The sequence below is a fragment of the Capricornis sumatraensis genome, chromosome 3 (assembly GCF_032405125.1).
Source record: "Capricornis sumatraensis isolate serow.1 chromosome 3, serow.2, whole genome shotgun sequence".
In the NCBI taxonomy this organism is placed as follows: Eukaryota; Metazoa; Chordata; class Mammalia; order Artiodactyla; family Bovidae; genus Capricornis; species Capricornis sumatraensis.
In genome coordinates, this window is record NC_091071.1 from 104,527,714 (window position 1) to 104,543,944 (window position 16,231).

General features: G+C 39.3%; 1 protein-coding gene across 1 annotated transcript in view; it reads right to left on the reverse strand.

Annotated features, from left to right (window-relative positions):
• THSD7B (thrombospondin type 1 domain containing 7B) overlaps positions 1-16,231 on the reverse strand; it is a 910,123-nt gene that overhangs the window by 571,143 nt on the left and 322,749 nt on the right. Inside the window, exon 6 of the mRNA XM_068968986.1 lies at positions 10,447-10,644. Coding sequence (XP_068825087.1) covers positions 10,447-10,644 — 198 coding nt within the window. The remainder of the gene's footprint in view (positions 1-10,446; positions 10,645-16,231) is intronic.

Sequence of the window (16,231 nt, forward strand, 5' to 3'; positions counted from 1 at the left end):
AACCTGACACATTTCTGAACTAATCATCTATAAAGGAAATGGAATTATCATTATTGACTGTGACACAGAATTGGTGATAGGTGGCAACTGTAATATTCACTTGAGATTCCAAACCAGTTGAAAGATGTGAAGTGAGAGTAGAGAGATGGTTTTCTGTAGGACATCAATCCAAGTTTTTAAAGGATGAGTAAGAATTTGGCCAAAGAAAGAAGAGGAGGATGAGCATCTCCAGACAAGGGGATAACATGATCATGATTGTGGAGGCAAATTACCATAGAGGTAACAGGTAGAGGTAGCATTTATAGTGAGCTATGGATTTCCGAAATAACTGTGGTTGATTGAAATCTACCTACAGAGTAAGAGAAGTATCATGGTCTTAACATGTCACTAAATTAACTTTCAAAACATTTTTACTTTATGTTTCTTTGCTATCAAATATATGATTTCTCTAAAATTTTTTGTTTCTACTTCTTAGATAGCTCTCCAAAGAAAATTAAAATATACAATTCTTCGGGCAGAGCACACAATTCAGTGTATGGAATGAACTATGCAGCATAAACAGTAAGACACCAATAACTCTCAATTTTGAATCATCAGTTAATTTAGAAAGACAAATGTTCTTACATATAAGTCTAAGAAAAATGCTCTTCAAATTAGTTTTGTGTGGGATAGATTAGCCTTTCCAGGGTAGATTTATTTCATTATATTTTCTTGAAAACACACAAGTGGGTGGAGCACAGGTAGCCTCTTACTGCATATCCTAACTGAGTCATATTGGTTATCTTATCAGTGGAAATGACTCCATCATCCTAGCATCGTGTTTTAACCCATGTTCTTTACTTATCCTATGTTTACAAAGAGAAAAAAAAAAAAAGAGACGGTATGTCAGGAATATCTACCCAAAGACCAAATGAAACAGCCATATACAACTTTAAAATGCATTTTAAATGAAAGCAAAATTACATCTTTGTGACTAATGTTGTAAGAAACCCCGTTAGTAATACTAGTGGAACGCATAATAGAATAGGGAAAATTCAGAGTGCATTCAGAAAGTCAAAAGTCATGGGAATGGTGATGGTCTCACAGTAATTCCCACTGAAAGGCTAAGATGACCACTTAATCATATGAGCTACATTTTGAAGCACCAGTATAACTTATGATTTAGTTTGCTTTCTGAATCATAAAGAATGGGAACAGAAAGTTGATTGCCTAGTGAGAATTTCAGAAGAGATAGGAAATGGAAGCATTCTTTCTATAAGTGATGTAGGCACACTGAGGAAGCAGTTTACTCTAAGCTATTCTAAATATTATAAATCTGGAGAAATCAGACTATGTTTAGTCTGATTGCAGAATAACGCTGAATAGGGATGTGAAAACAGTCATTTCTTTAAGCATCTCAATAAAAAGAAAAGAGACAAAAGCTGTCCTGCAAAGTCTGGGTAGGTAGCAAAGTGGAAAGAGGAAATAATTTCAAATACAATACCTGTTTATCAACAGACAACATACAATAAATATATTTAAAACTGCATTGCAGTTCCTCTCTCCTTAGCATTTAAATTGATTCACCAGTTTACATCTACTCACCACCTTCCCCTCAAGTATGGATGGGAAAACTTTGATTCGAATGAAATCTTTATTTTTCTCTTTTGGATCCCCTTCATTGCCAAACATTATTAAAGTTTCACCTTTAATTTCACTGCAAGACATCTAAATGAAAGGGAATGATGAACTTGGCTACAGGAACTCTCAAGTTTAATCTCCTCTGCAGTCTGATTCCTGTAGTGTGAATAGCAGCCTGATCTTATTGGCACTTTCAACTGCAATGCCAGATTCATTTCAAAATTTAATACAATGTATTTGTCATCACCACACTTTCATCGGTAAGGACACTGACACCAAACTGTTACCAGTTGGTGGTCTGAGAAAGATAGCTTGCGGGAAATGAAAATTCTCTCCTCTAAACCTAAATAACTCATCTCATATATTATATGTCTTCTGTTTCTGCAAGAGTACACTATTGCTTTCCACTATTCAATCTTTCAGTAATCCATCTAGGTAACAATAAAGAAATAAAAGAACATTTACTCACTGCTTCCTTCTGGAATGACAGTAATATATTTCACAGATTTCAAGAAAAAGTTTCCCAGCAGGAAAGAAGAAAAAAACAGATTAGAATCAATATCACTGCTGATTATGATGAAATATAAGACATGTCTTTCACTATTTCAGCCTGCCTCTGCTATGTACTAATGTGATGAGGCTGCCCATAGGTCCCCTTCTTTCCAGAACAGTGTTTCTCAAAGTATGGTCCTTGGACCAGCACCATCAGCATCTGAAGTGGGGGGAGGTGGTGTCAGAATCTTGCATTTTTATAATCCATCTAAGTGATGGATATATAATATCCATCTTATATATAATCAGTTTTAGAATCAACAATCTAGAAAAAAGGAGACAAAGCAACATGTCCCCCTTTCACTTCAGACTCAATTTTTCTACACAAATAAGTCTGCTAATATTCAGAAGAGTCTGTTTTTCTTGTTCTTCCTCAAAAACATTCCAATACCCTCTGGAATTACTACAAAATGAAAATATGAATAACCTAGTCCTCCCCTGAGAGGCATAAACTGACTTGATTGTTGGAAAACAAGACTCAGGAGGATGGTATAAGTTACCAGTACTGTCTAACTGGGAAAGAAATAGGATTCACTGATGTTTAGTTGTTTTTTGTTTTGTTTTACATTTTCAAGGGAAGTACACAAGCAGTACATTGAAGCCCTTCAGATATTACCCAACAACTGATAAACAGTAAGAGGTGCTCAAAATAATGAATGAAATCACATGAGAAACTATATCATTTCTTCCTTAGAAAGTGATTTTTAAACATCTTCATGGAGACCTCGCTGGCAGTCCAGTGGTTAGGACTTTACCTTCCAATGAAGGGAGTGCAGGTTTGATCCCTAGTCAGGGAGCTAAGGGAGAAGGCAATGGCAACCCACTCCAGTACTCTTGCCTGGGAAATCCCCTGGATGGAAGAGCCTGGTAGGCTATAGGCCATGGGGTCACGAAGAGTCAGACACGACTGAATGACTTCACTTTCACTTTTCATTTTCATGCACTGGAGAAGGAAATGGCAATCCACTCCAGTATTTTTGCCTGGAGAACCCCAGGGACGGGGTAACCTGGTGCGCTGCCATCTATGGGGTCGCACAGAGTTGGACACGACTGACGTGACTTAGCAGCAGCAGCAGCAGGGAGCTAAGGTCGCACAGGCATTTATATACTACCTCTCAATCACTGGTTGAAGGCTGCTCCCTGGAATTGTTAATTCCCTGGCACTTCTGACTGCATATGTGAGCAACGAAGGCTCCAGTGACTGGATAAATTCCTTAGACAAAGAGATGCAGGTGGTATCAGTTGAATTTCTGGCTGGCATGCACAGACATGGTATGGCTAAGAGGATCTGGCCAGGAAAGAAGAGTACTTGCTAAGTGTGACTGCTCCAAAAAGTCATTACTCTAAATTTACACTGCTAATATAAAATGCATGTCCATGTTTATTCTCTTCTCTTTCGAATTCCTCTGAACACCTGGTAACATAGTTCTAAGATTCCCAAACCTTGCACAAAAGATAAGTTGTTGTTGTTGTTGTTTTAAATTAAAATAGAAATAAATGAAAAATTAAAAGAATAGGAGAATTGATAATTACTTTCTTTAAAATAGAATTCCAATTACTATTATCCTTTCCAAAATGCACATCTTAATAAACCATATGTTTATGTGAACCATGCTGGCATTATTCAAAATTTGTAGATTTGTATTTGAAATTTAATTTAGAGGTACTGTATTCTCTATCATGGCTCTCATTTTATGATGTCTCTTAAATAGGTTGATTGATTGCACAAATATACTTTTATGGCAAAGAAATATCTGATGAACAATCTATTCCTTTTCTTCCTAAAATATAAGAAAATAAATATTACACTGAAATAGACAGTTTTCTTTAAAAAAGAAAAAAAGATATGCAGAAAAGTAAAGCAGTGCTTATTGACCAAATAAGGTACAACATGATCAAAGGTTTTTTTAAAAAATCATAAGTTGAAAATACAAAGGGGGTTCTATTTAGAATTCTGGTGAATCACAAAATATTCTGATCAACCAATTCGCATATGAATCAAGTTTGACCTTATTCTCACAGGTCAGCCCAAGAATATTTCTTGAGATTTAAAGATAAAAATAAACAAAATAAAACTTCCAATTCCAATCACAGACATATAAACATGTCTAAACATTTTAACCAACTCAAATAAATGATTATTCTAGTATGCTTTCCACCAATTAAAGTCATCCTAGGAAAGGTACTACAGTGTTAAGGATTGCAAACACATGCCATTTTAGCTAAGATTAAAGATCACATTTTTGGCTTGTTCAAGGTTAATGATGCAAGGCAGGAACTCACAGAAATATGCCTCTGAAAAGAAAAGCCAAGTCCCTGTAATGATGGGAAATCATTCCTCATGCTTTCTGTGCAAACATATATACCACTTAAGGAAAATATTTGCATGGGGAAGGTTAGTGGAACTGTTAAAACAAGAAACCTTGTATTCAAGGGAGCGGTACAGAGGTACCAGAGAACTCAACTCCATGTACCTGTCAGCGTGTGAACCTTGTTCTTCCTGATGTATTGCAGTCTTCTCCAGCATGGATATTTGCTTTCTATAAGTACAGAATGTACACTGCATTATTCCTGAATAAAGATGTTTCCTGAAATATACAGATACTTTTTTTTAAAAACAGCCTATTTAGCAAATTATAGAGCAAAATATGTGCTGAGTACTCAGAATCTGATCGTTCCAGGGGAAAGTCTGGTATTTATCCAATGACACTGCAGTGTCCTTTGCTCATTTTGCATCATGGAGACATGCTGTTGCTGCTGCTAAGTCGCTTCAGTCGTGTCCAACTCTATGTGACCCCATAGAGGGCAGCCCATGAGGCTCCCTCATCCCTGAGATTCTCCAGGCAAGAACACTGGAGTGGGTTGCCATTTCCTTCTCCAATGCATAAAAGTGAAAAGTGAAAGTGAAGTTGCTCAGTCGTGTCAGACTCCCAGCAACCCCATGGACTGCAGCCTACCAGGCTCCTCCGTCCATGGGATTTTCCAGGCAAGAGTACTGGAGTGGGGTGCCATTGCCTTCTCTGCATGGAGACATGAACAGTGGTAAATAGTGGTCACCTGCCAGTCACTGCCACTTCCTGGAATGCTGTCCACTGCCCTGGCATTATGGGCATTTTCCCAACCTGCTCTGGGAAGATGTCCCCTGATGTTAAATCTTCCTCAATTGCAAGAGAAACCTAGCAACAATAAACCAGTTACATGTCAAAGAAATAAAGGTGAAAACAGTGAATTAATAATCTAAGGAAGATATACATCAGTTTGCAGTTTGCATCACGCTTCATTTACTTTCAAATGCTCCCTCCTTTTTTATTGAAGTATAAACCATTTACAATGTTATGCTAGTTTGTGGTGTACAGCAAAATGATTCAGTTACATAAAATGAATGTGCTATCTAGTAGGACTTTGTCATTTACCTATTTTATATGTAGTCATGTGTATCTGTTAATCCCAAACTCCTAATTTATCCCTTCCATTCTTTTCCCGTTTGGTAACATAAATTTGTTTTCTATGTCTGTGAGTCTATTTATGTTTGTTAATAAGTTCATGATCATTTTTTAAAGATTTCATATATAAATGATATCATATGATATTTGCCTTTCTCTGTCTGACTTATTTCACTTAGCATGATAATCTATAGGACTGTAAGGATCAATACTATTAAAATGACCATACTACCCAGGGCAATCTACATGTTCAATGCAATCCCTATCAAATTACCAATGGCATTTTGTACAGAACTAGACCAAACAATTAAAAATTTCCATGGAAACTTAAATGCCCTCTTTGAGATGTAGGAAACATACCTGTTAATGAGACAAGAAAAACTTAAGTGTTCTCTATACTCGGTAGACTTCTTTTGATTCATAATAATTATTAGATGTGCAGAGGAGAGAAATCAAAGCCAATTTACCAAAGTACTAGAAATCAGATTTCATATCAGAATACTCATTCATATAATCTATGATATAATTTTATTACTCAAAATAAACACTACTGACTAACATTATCTGTTACCATCACAGGCTGGGTGAGAAATAGAAACTTTAGTGAGACTCACTGAAGAGCATCAGTGATAAATAAAAATAGAGAAAGGGTCAAATTACTAGATACCTACAGAGATACCTGTAGAAAATCATATATGACTATTTGACTCTTAAGTAATCCAAAGTAGATCTCGTTTTTAAACTCATAACTTTTAGCTACTTCATAGTTTCAGTGTAGTATAGATATTTTTAAGTCTTCAAACTAATGGTAGGAATGAACTTCTGAGGGAAAGAGAAACATGTCTTTCTAGTGAGAGGAGTTATGCTGAACAAGACACTGTCAAGAGTCTCACAGAATCCTGATCACAGCTATGAGAAAATCTCTTGGCTCCACAATCTGAATGGGTTGTCCACTTCCACAAGGATACCGAATCCTTTTGGTATAAGGGATACCTGGAGTGAGTCAATATGGACAAGTCTTAAAATAAAGAACAAAGTAAGTAACCTTGCAAATTAAAGCAAGTCTCAAGTCTAATTAGATTTGAGTTTAATTTTTAATAAAAAATTATTTTCTTTGGTCTCATCCATTTACCTATGAATAAATTCTGAAATAAAAGCCTATGAAACAATATACTCAGAGTAATGAAAAGTCTCAGTTGTTAAAAGAAAAAAAAATCACAGGAGATTCATTGAATAGATCTCAACCCTTTTTTCTCTCTAAGCCTTTAAATGAATGTCAAGAGTCCTGTCAACTTCTGTCTCAGTTGTGTCCAACTCTTTGTGACCCCATGGACTGTAGCCCACCAGGCTCCTCTGCCCATGGAATTTTCCAGGCAAGAATAGTAGAGTGGGTAGTCATTTCCTTCTACTATTCTTGCCTGGAAAATTCCATGGGCAGAGGAGCCTGGTGAGCTACAGTCCATGGGGTCACAAAGAGTTGGACACGACTGAGTGATGAACACACGTGTATTGTCATTTCCTTCTTCACGTCATCTTCCCGACCCAGGGATCAAACCCGGATATCCCACATTGCAGGCAGATTGTTTACCATCTGAGAAACCAGGGAAGGCCTTATGACAATACGTGGAGAGTCAAACAGGAGTACTTCTCTGGCAAATTTGGGTCATCAATCATCTAGAATCTCATAGATGATGAACTTCAAAAAAGTGCAACCAGATCACATTTTCAGTTTCTCACTGGATCAAAGACTACTTCAGCCACGTGGAGGCCACGTGGAGGCCATGATTTTTGTAATCATGACTGTGGTTGTTGCCCCATAAATGATGAAGGGGCCATCCAGGTACTTAAAAACTACAAAGACTTCATGAAACTGATCTGAACAAGTAGTAATTCCTACTTCTCCCATAGAAACTGTGAATGTAAGCTCATGCTGAAAAATGAGTTATTTCACAGGAATAAGCAATAGAACTCCAGACCTGCTGTAAAATGGTAAAGTTGATAGCTCTGTCAAAAATGTTCTGCCCTCAACTCCAAGGTGTACATGTCCGTGCATGTGCAGGAAGGGGTGGTTGCCCCACACCACATCAAGCAAATTGTCCAGTCCAGCTGCTTTCCATTCAACTTATTTCTGATACTGCCTATCTGCCGGTAGCATCAGAGTCCACAGGTAAAGGGCTCACTCCCTCAAGACTGCCCTTCACTTGAGACATCAATCTCAAGTCCAGGTTACCTGTGCTTCTCACGAAACTAACTAAAATTAGAAGTTCCCACGACCCCTTCCTACGGTTTGATAAATTTGTTAGAGTAGCTCACAGAACTCGGAAAAACCATTTGCTTACTAGATAACCATTTTATTACAACAGGATAAAACTCAGGAACAATGAGGTGGATAAGATGCAGAGGGCAAGGCATGGGAAAGGGCAAAGAGCCTCCTTTTGCTACTCTTTCCAAATTTCTATGTATTTATCAATCTGGGAGCTCTCTGAACCACGTCCTTTGGATTTTTATGGACGTTTCATTACACAGGCATGATTGATTAACTCATTAGCCATTAGTGTTTCAGTCAGCCTCCAGTCCCTCCCCTTTCCCCAGATATCACTGGATGGGGTTGAAAGTTCTAATCTTCTCTTCATGGTTGCCTGGAGCGACCAGACCTCGCCTTTAGGTACTTTTCGAAAGTCACCTCAGTAATATAAATCCAGTAGTGGTAGAAAGGGTCTTGATGTGAATAACTAGATACGAATTTCAACTTTATGGACGTGATTTCAGGAACTGAGGACCACTGGCCAACTATTACAACAAAAGCTTCTCCCATTGCTCGTACTGCTCAGGAAATGCCAATGATTTTAGAAGCCATGTGCTAGAATAGGGTCAGAGACCAGATATATACTTCTAATTATAAATCAGAATCTCACACTGTGCAATACTGAAGAAGGGGCAGTATACATTGTGAAAGGAGTCCCCAGCCCTGTGGACATTGTATGCTGTTGCTAAGTCACTTCAGTCGTGTCCGACTTGGTGTGACCCCATAGACGGCAGCCCACCAGGCTCCCCCATTTCTGGGATTCTCCAGGCAAGAACACTGGAGTGGGTTGCCATTTCCTTCTCCAATGCATGAAAGTGAAAAGTGAAAGGGAAGTCGCTCAGTCGTGTCCGACATTGTATGACAGCTGTGTAAAATCTTCAAAACCTGCTATGACAAAGCTGGACAGTCATCTGTCACGGGGTCTCAATCAAACAAATGATTTTGTTTCCACAGCTAGAGTCTGGGAAGGTGAACTAGTACAGTAATTCTAATCTTCATTATTATTTCCATTTTACTAGTATAAAAGAATGCTGTTTGCACAAATCCCCTAGGACAGAAAACAATAAGTGTGTATTACAAATGAAATAAGCTCACAGCTTATTTTGAACAGTTATGTGCCAGGCACTTCACTTAACACTTTCATTTAATCTGAGAGTGAGAAGTAGGTTTTTATTATCTCTGCTTTCCAGGTGAAGGAAAAGATGTCTCCACAGTTAAATAAGTTTTCTGAGACCATCTACCAGAACAGTAGCAGACTGGAAATTCCAACCTGACTCTAGAGCTCAGGTTTTAAACACCTATCCTACTCTTTTTGAATTCAAAAATTGATCTTAGGTGCTGCTGTTAATAATTCACATGTATGTCACCACAATTCAAAAACTGCTTGGTAATATTAGAATCTACTGTTAAACTATTTAGTCAAAAAGGACTATAGCTAGTACAATCTGGTGTGGCTCTCTATTTAATTAAACAACTACCTGGCTTCATGAGGTAATCAATTACATCAGTTGATAAATGTTTATTTGTATAACTATGGCAGTGATTTAAAAAAGGAAGGATGTGTGGAGGGAGAGAAGGAGGGGGAAAGGAGAAGGAAGGACAGAAAGAAGGAAGTGATGGAGAAAAGGAGGGAATGAGAGAGAGAAAAGAGGCAAGAAGAAGGAAGGAAAGAGGAAATATTAATACACTGCTGATCCTGAATCCACTTTCTAATCTCCTTCTATTCTGTGGATCTCTTCACTCCATAAGTCAAAACATTTCACTCCACACACCATGAGTATTATAAATTATGACCATACATGACAGGACTGATTAATAGACATACTTAATACTCTTCCAGGAGACTGAATATTTTTTTAACACTAAGATAAAGGTTTTAAATGTCACTTTTCTCATTTCCATGTGTCTTATGTATTTGCTAAATCACCCTTCATTGTACAAAACCACTGTACCAGAAGTTTGGTGATGAAGGAAAGACACCACTGTTAATAGTTTTGTTAATCTCGACAACCTATATTTTAACACAGTTCTTTAGAATTGTTAGCATTATGTCTAGAACTGATTCTAATCTAATGCTATATAACTGAAAAGATGCAGTTTTGTACTTTTTTTTTTTTCCTTTTACTTGGAGGGGGCTTCAGCCCTGCAATTTACAAGGTGGTATTTGTTAATAATGATAACATATAAAAAGCATGTTACATAATAACATCAATAAACACAAATAAATCTTGTTTTGTATTAATGAGTTGGAGGCTCTCCAGACAATGTCTTAATAAACTAAGAACTCCAGAGACCTCTCTGAGTTTTCTGTACTGCATTTAGGTATAATCAGTGCTCTTCTGCCACAGAGCACACAGCTCTATATTAAGCCAAAGCAGCTTTCTCTGCAGAAATATGTCGCTGTCATCAACTCAAACATGAATATTCAAGACTAGGAAAGACTGTATCCTTGTGGAAGATGATCTGAGAGTGGTGATGTGTTACTTGGCAGATATTACTCAATCTCCATGTTTCTTTGAGTCATACCTTGCTCATTCTGGCAGACAGCTTTCAGGATGCGATGTCCAGGGCCACACTTGCCATGGTCAGGGATACAGATCCCTTCTGACACCAGCCACTGATAACACACAGGATCCTCACAAGGAACAGATTCCACCAAGTGAGGGCAACGGCCTGCAGGCCCCGTTGATTCCATGAGGACATGGCGCTGTCTCATTCTAAAACCTAAAACAAAAAAGAACAAAAGGTTCTGAGGATTCCATCCTGATCTAGCAAAGGAAAAGAAGCAGCAGCCAGGAAATTGATTAAACTTTTATTTATACATCTACAGCTCAAAAGAAAAGAAGCTAAAGGCAAGGAGAAAAGGAAAGATATAGCTATCTGAATGCAGAGTTTCAAAGAATAGTAAGGAGAGATAAGAAAGCCTTCCTCAGTGATCAATGGAAAGAAATAGAGGAAAACAATAGAATGGGAAAGACTGGAGATCTCTTCAAGAAAATTAGAGTTACCAAGGGACCAACCTAGATAGCATATTCAAAAGCAGAGACATTACTTTGCCAACTAAGGTCCATCTAGTCAAGGCTATGGTTTCTCCAGTAGTCATGTATGGATGTGAGAGTTGGACTGTGAAGAAAGCTGAGTGCCAAAGAATTGATGCTTTTGAACTGTGGTGTTGGAGAAGACTCTTGAGAGTCCCTTGGACTGCAAGGAGATCCAACCAGTCCATTCTGAAGGAGCTCAGCCCTGGGTGTTCTTTGGAAGGAATGATGCTGAAGCTGAAACTCCAGTACTTTGGCCACCTCATGCGAAGAGTTGACTCATTGGAAAAGACTTTGATACTGGGAGGGATTGGGGGCAGGAGGAAAAGGGGACGACAGAGGATGAGATGGCTGGATGGCATTACTGACACAATGGATGTGAGTCTGAGTGAACTCTGGGAGTTGGTGATGGACAGGGAGGCCTGGAGTGCTGTGATTCATGGGGTCGCAAAGAGTCGGACATGACTGAGCGACTGAACTGAACTGAACTGAACTGAAGGGAACATTTCATGCAAAGATGGGCACAATAAACAACAGAAATGGTATGGACCTAACAGAAGCAGAAGATATTAAAAAGAGTTGGCAAGAATACACAGAAGAATTATACAAAAAAGATCTTCATGACCCAGATAACCACAATGGTGTGATCACTCACCAAGAGTCTGACATCCTGGAATGCGAAGTCGAGTGGACCTTAAGAAGCATCACTGCAAACAAAGCTAGCAGAGGTGATGAAACTCTAGTTGACCTTTTAAAATCCTGAAAGATGATGCTATAAAAGTGTTGCATTCAATATGCCACTAAATTTGGACAACTCAGCAGGGGCCACAGGACTGGAAAAAGGCAGTTTTCATTCCAATCCCAAAGAAAGGCAGTGCCAAAGAATGCTCAAACTACCGCACAATTGCACTCATCTCACACGCTAGTAAAGTAATGTTCAAAATTCTTCAAGCCAGGCTTCAACAGTACGTGAACCGAGAACTTCCAGATATTCAAGCTGGATTTTGAAAAGGCAGAGGAACCAGAAATCAAATTGCCAGGATCTGTTGGATCATAGAAAAAGTAAGAGAGTTTCAGGAAAATTCTACTTCTGCTTTATTGACTACAGTGAAAGCCTTTGACTGTGTGGATCAAAACAAACTGTTGAACATTCTTAAAGAGATGCGAATACCAGATCAACTTACCTGCCTCCTGAGAAATCTGTATGCAGGTCAAGAAGCAACAGTTAGAACTGGACATGGAACAATAGACTGGTTCCAAACTGGGAAAAGAGTACATCAATGCTATATATTGTCAACCTGCTTATTTACCTTATATGCAGAGTTCATCATGTGAAATGCTGGACTGGATGATGCACAAGCTGGAATCATGATTGCCAGAGGAAATATCAATAACCTCAGATATGAAGATGATACCACCATTATGGCAGAAAGTGAAGAGGACCTGAAGAGCCTCTTGATGAAAGTGAAAGAGAGTGAGAAAGCTGGCATAAAACCCAACATTCAAAAACCTAAGATCATGGCATGCGGTCCCATCACCTCATTGCAAATAGATGGGGAAACAATGGAAACAGTGACAGATTTTATTTTCTTGGACTCCAAAATCACTGCAGATGGTGACTGCCTGCCATAAAACTAAAAGACATTTGGCTCCTTGGAGGAAAAGCTATGACCAACCTAGACAGCATATTAAAAAGCAGAGACCTTACTTTGCCAACAAAGGTCTGTCTGGTCAAAGCTATGGTTTTTCCAGTGGTCATGTATGGATGTGAGAGTTGTACCATAAAGAAAAGTGAACACCAAAGAACTGATGGTTTTGAACTGTAGCATTGGAGAAGACTGTTGAGAGTCCCTTGGACTGCAGGGAGATCAAACAAGTCAATCCTAAAGGAAATCAGTCTTGAATATTAATGGATGTGAGTCTGAGCAAGCTGCAAGAGTTGGTGATGGACAGGGAAGACTGGCGTGCTGCAGTCCATGGGATCACAAAGAGTCAGACATGACTAAGTGACTGAACTTCAGTGAACTGATTCATTAGAAGGACTGATGCTGAAGCCCCAATACTTTGGCCATGTGATGCAAAGAACTGACTCACTGGAAAAGATCCTGATGCTGGGAAAGAATGAAGGCAAGAATAAAAGGGGACAACAGAGAATGAGATGGTTGGATGGCATCACTGACTCAACAGACATGAGTTTGAGCAAGCTCCAAGAGTTAGTGATGGATAGGGAAGCCTGGCATGCTGCAGTCCATGGGGTCGAAAAAGTTGGATATGAATAATCAACTGAACTGACTGAAAGATCAAAACCACATATTCTTTTAATGTGTTTTATTTTATGGGAAATTGGGAGACAAGGGGAAGAACGAAAGACAGAAGGGAAAAGAACTAGAGCAGGAAATCTGTCTTCCAAGAGTTTACAGTCTAGGAGTTGAAAAGGCCAGGCAGAATCAAATGCACTAATAAGTAGCAAATGTTCCAGGGTATCAGTAAACCAGCACAAATAAATGAAGACTCACAGACTCCCGATACCTCTGTGGGAAGATCCCCCAGAGAAGGAAGTGACAACCCACTCCAGTGTTCTTGCCTGGGACATCCTATGGACAAAGGAGCCAAGCAGGCTACAGTCCATGGGGTCACAAAAGAGTTGGACATGATTTGGTGACTAAAAACAACAGAGAAATAGCCTGAACATAGATAAACCCTGCGTTTTTTGTTACTGTTTTTCACAATCTTATTAGTCTGTAAGGAGGTGAAATACATCTTCATTTTGACACATTCCTGGTCACTGTTTCAGGCCTTGAGATTTCCCTGTATCACTCTCTTGAGATTTCCAGGTCAGCTCGCCCTGTGAAGGCTGGACTATCTGGGGCTGCATGCCCCACCCTGGCTAGACATAGGTCTCTGGGCAATTACTCAGTTTTTCAAAAATATTTTATGGAACTAGGGACCAAAGTTATGCCATAATAAGGGTGTGAATGGACCTTCCATGCTACAAGCCTACAGAATCACAAACTCATCAGATACAAATGGAGGGATATGGGTCAACCACAAGACTGTAGGAAGTGGTGAAGTCTGTGGTAAAATGGAGGACATGTACTGAATTTAAAGTGTACAGATATCAGTCAGGCTCCACTGACAGTTACCACAAGAAAATGTGAACCCTCTGATGTCAAATCTTTTGATTTTAAGAAGCCAGAAATCCAAGCCATGTTCAGTTTTTATATGAAATCTATTTTTAAATGATGGAAACAAATTTATGTTTTTAGAAGCCACATAAGTTTTAAAATGTGACAGAGAACAAGATGTAACCCTTTTGTTTTTGAGTTTTCCATTTCTGGCCTTGAGGATATATCACTTCTAAAAGTTAGGCCTGGGACTTCCCTGGTGGTCCAGTGGCTAAGGCTCCACAATCCCAATGCAAGGGGCCCAGGTTCCATCAGTGGTCAGGGAACTAGATCCCACATGCTGCAAGTAAAGAGGGCTTCCCAGGTGACCCAGGGGTAAAGAATCCACCTACCAATAGAGGAGAAACAAGAGACATGGGTTCAATCCCTGGGTCGGAAAGGTCCCCTGGAGAAGGAAGTGGCAAGCCACTCCAGTATTCCTGCCTGAAAAGTCCTGTGGACAGAGGAGCTTGGTGGGCTACAGTCCATGAGGTTGCAATGAGACCAACACGATTTAGTGATTGAACTCGCGCACACACACGTCAACTGAAAGATCCCACATGCTGCCCCTAAATATCCAGTGTGCCACAACAAAGAGCAAATATCCCACGTGCTGCAACTAACACAAGCACAAGCCAAAAAATACATAAATATATCTTTCTTTTAAAAAAGAGCTAGGCTTACCTCCCATGGATCTCATATTTTACTGTCCATCTTTTCATTCTCCAAATTCAATCAACAGATTTAATTCCTCTTTCAAAAAAAAATGAAACCCAATCTTATTATATAATAGCATCTTGAGATGTGATTAGTCAATTATTCCTTGGGATAGGTAAAAATATAAAAAGATAGATAGGTAAGCAGATAGACTTAGCTAGGAAGATAGAACGCCTGAGAACACTGATCTTAGAGCTGAAGACTGTGATAGCCCACAAGAGAAGGGGAGAAAGACAAGTCCGGGTGCATGAGCATTAACTAAGCCAGGTGTACATCTATCGGTTTGCCAGGGCTGTGTCTATTTTCCCACAAGAAAGGATAGAAAGCTCAAGATGTAGTTGGCAAAAGACTGACTCCTGTAAAGTAGGCAATGAGGGTGGAACAAATGGACACATGTTTTTAGGCCACAAGGGGGAGCCGAGCTCCCTTAGAATACTGCAGGGTTGGGTAAGTGTTTTAGAGACATAGTCCTAAGGGCTTTATCTGTTTTCTTTGTCTAGGGCTAACCCATTAGTCTCCTTTAAAAAAGACTCTTAGATACTTACTTTGTGGAATGGCCACTTGTGGGGAGGCATCAGTCAATCAGAGACCATATCCTCCAGGCATGGACAGTGTTAAGGTCAGACATAATTAAAGTAGTAGATGGCTTCTACCACACTTCATACCTCCAAGCCTGTGTCATTAATTAGTCAAAATAAAACCTGCAGAAGAGTTCAGCTCCCTTCCCAGGCCACCTTGAGAAGAGTGGCAGGAAACATACAGGACTGAACTCTACTTGATGGACATCAACCTACAATGACCTCTGAGCCCTCCATGCCACACAATTTAAATGACCTCTGTTCTTTCATGGAAGACCCACATGCTGCTTATTTACTGTCTATGCCTGTGCTTGTTTTAAGTTTATATGTTTCAGCAGGATGCGGCCCGGGTCTCCATGATTTATGATGTTTGACAATCGGCTCAGAAACTTAGCCATCTTTACAGAGGGAGGCTGGCTGTCCTATTACCTAGAGCTCAACACCATTGAGGGGCAGGTGCAGTTTTCCTCTATAAATCAAGTTGCATCCATCTCACCATAAATCTATAGATTATATCTCCTCAGTCAATAAACTCTTGCATTTTTTCATTTGTGTTGCCCTTGTCCTGACTCTAACCAGGATCACATCAAAGCACAAGCTCAGCATAAAACAAAAACCTTGGATTCTCTTGTTAGCACTTAGCTTTAATCACACATTGGTGTTCATGGCTGCAACAGATGTCAGGCTTCCCCTGGGAGCTTCTGTTCTGAAAGAGACACAACTGCCAAGTCCATGGTGGCTGGGGCCAGCCAACCACTTACCTTCATTTACTGAATTTCATACTAATCACAGAGTATCACTCAATATACATCAA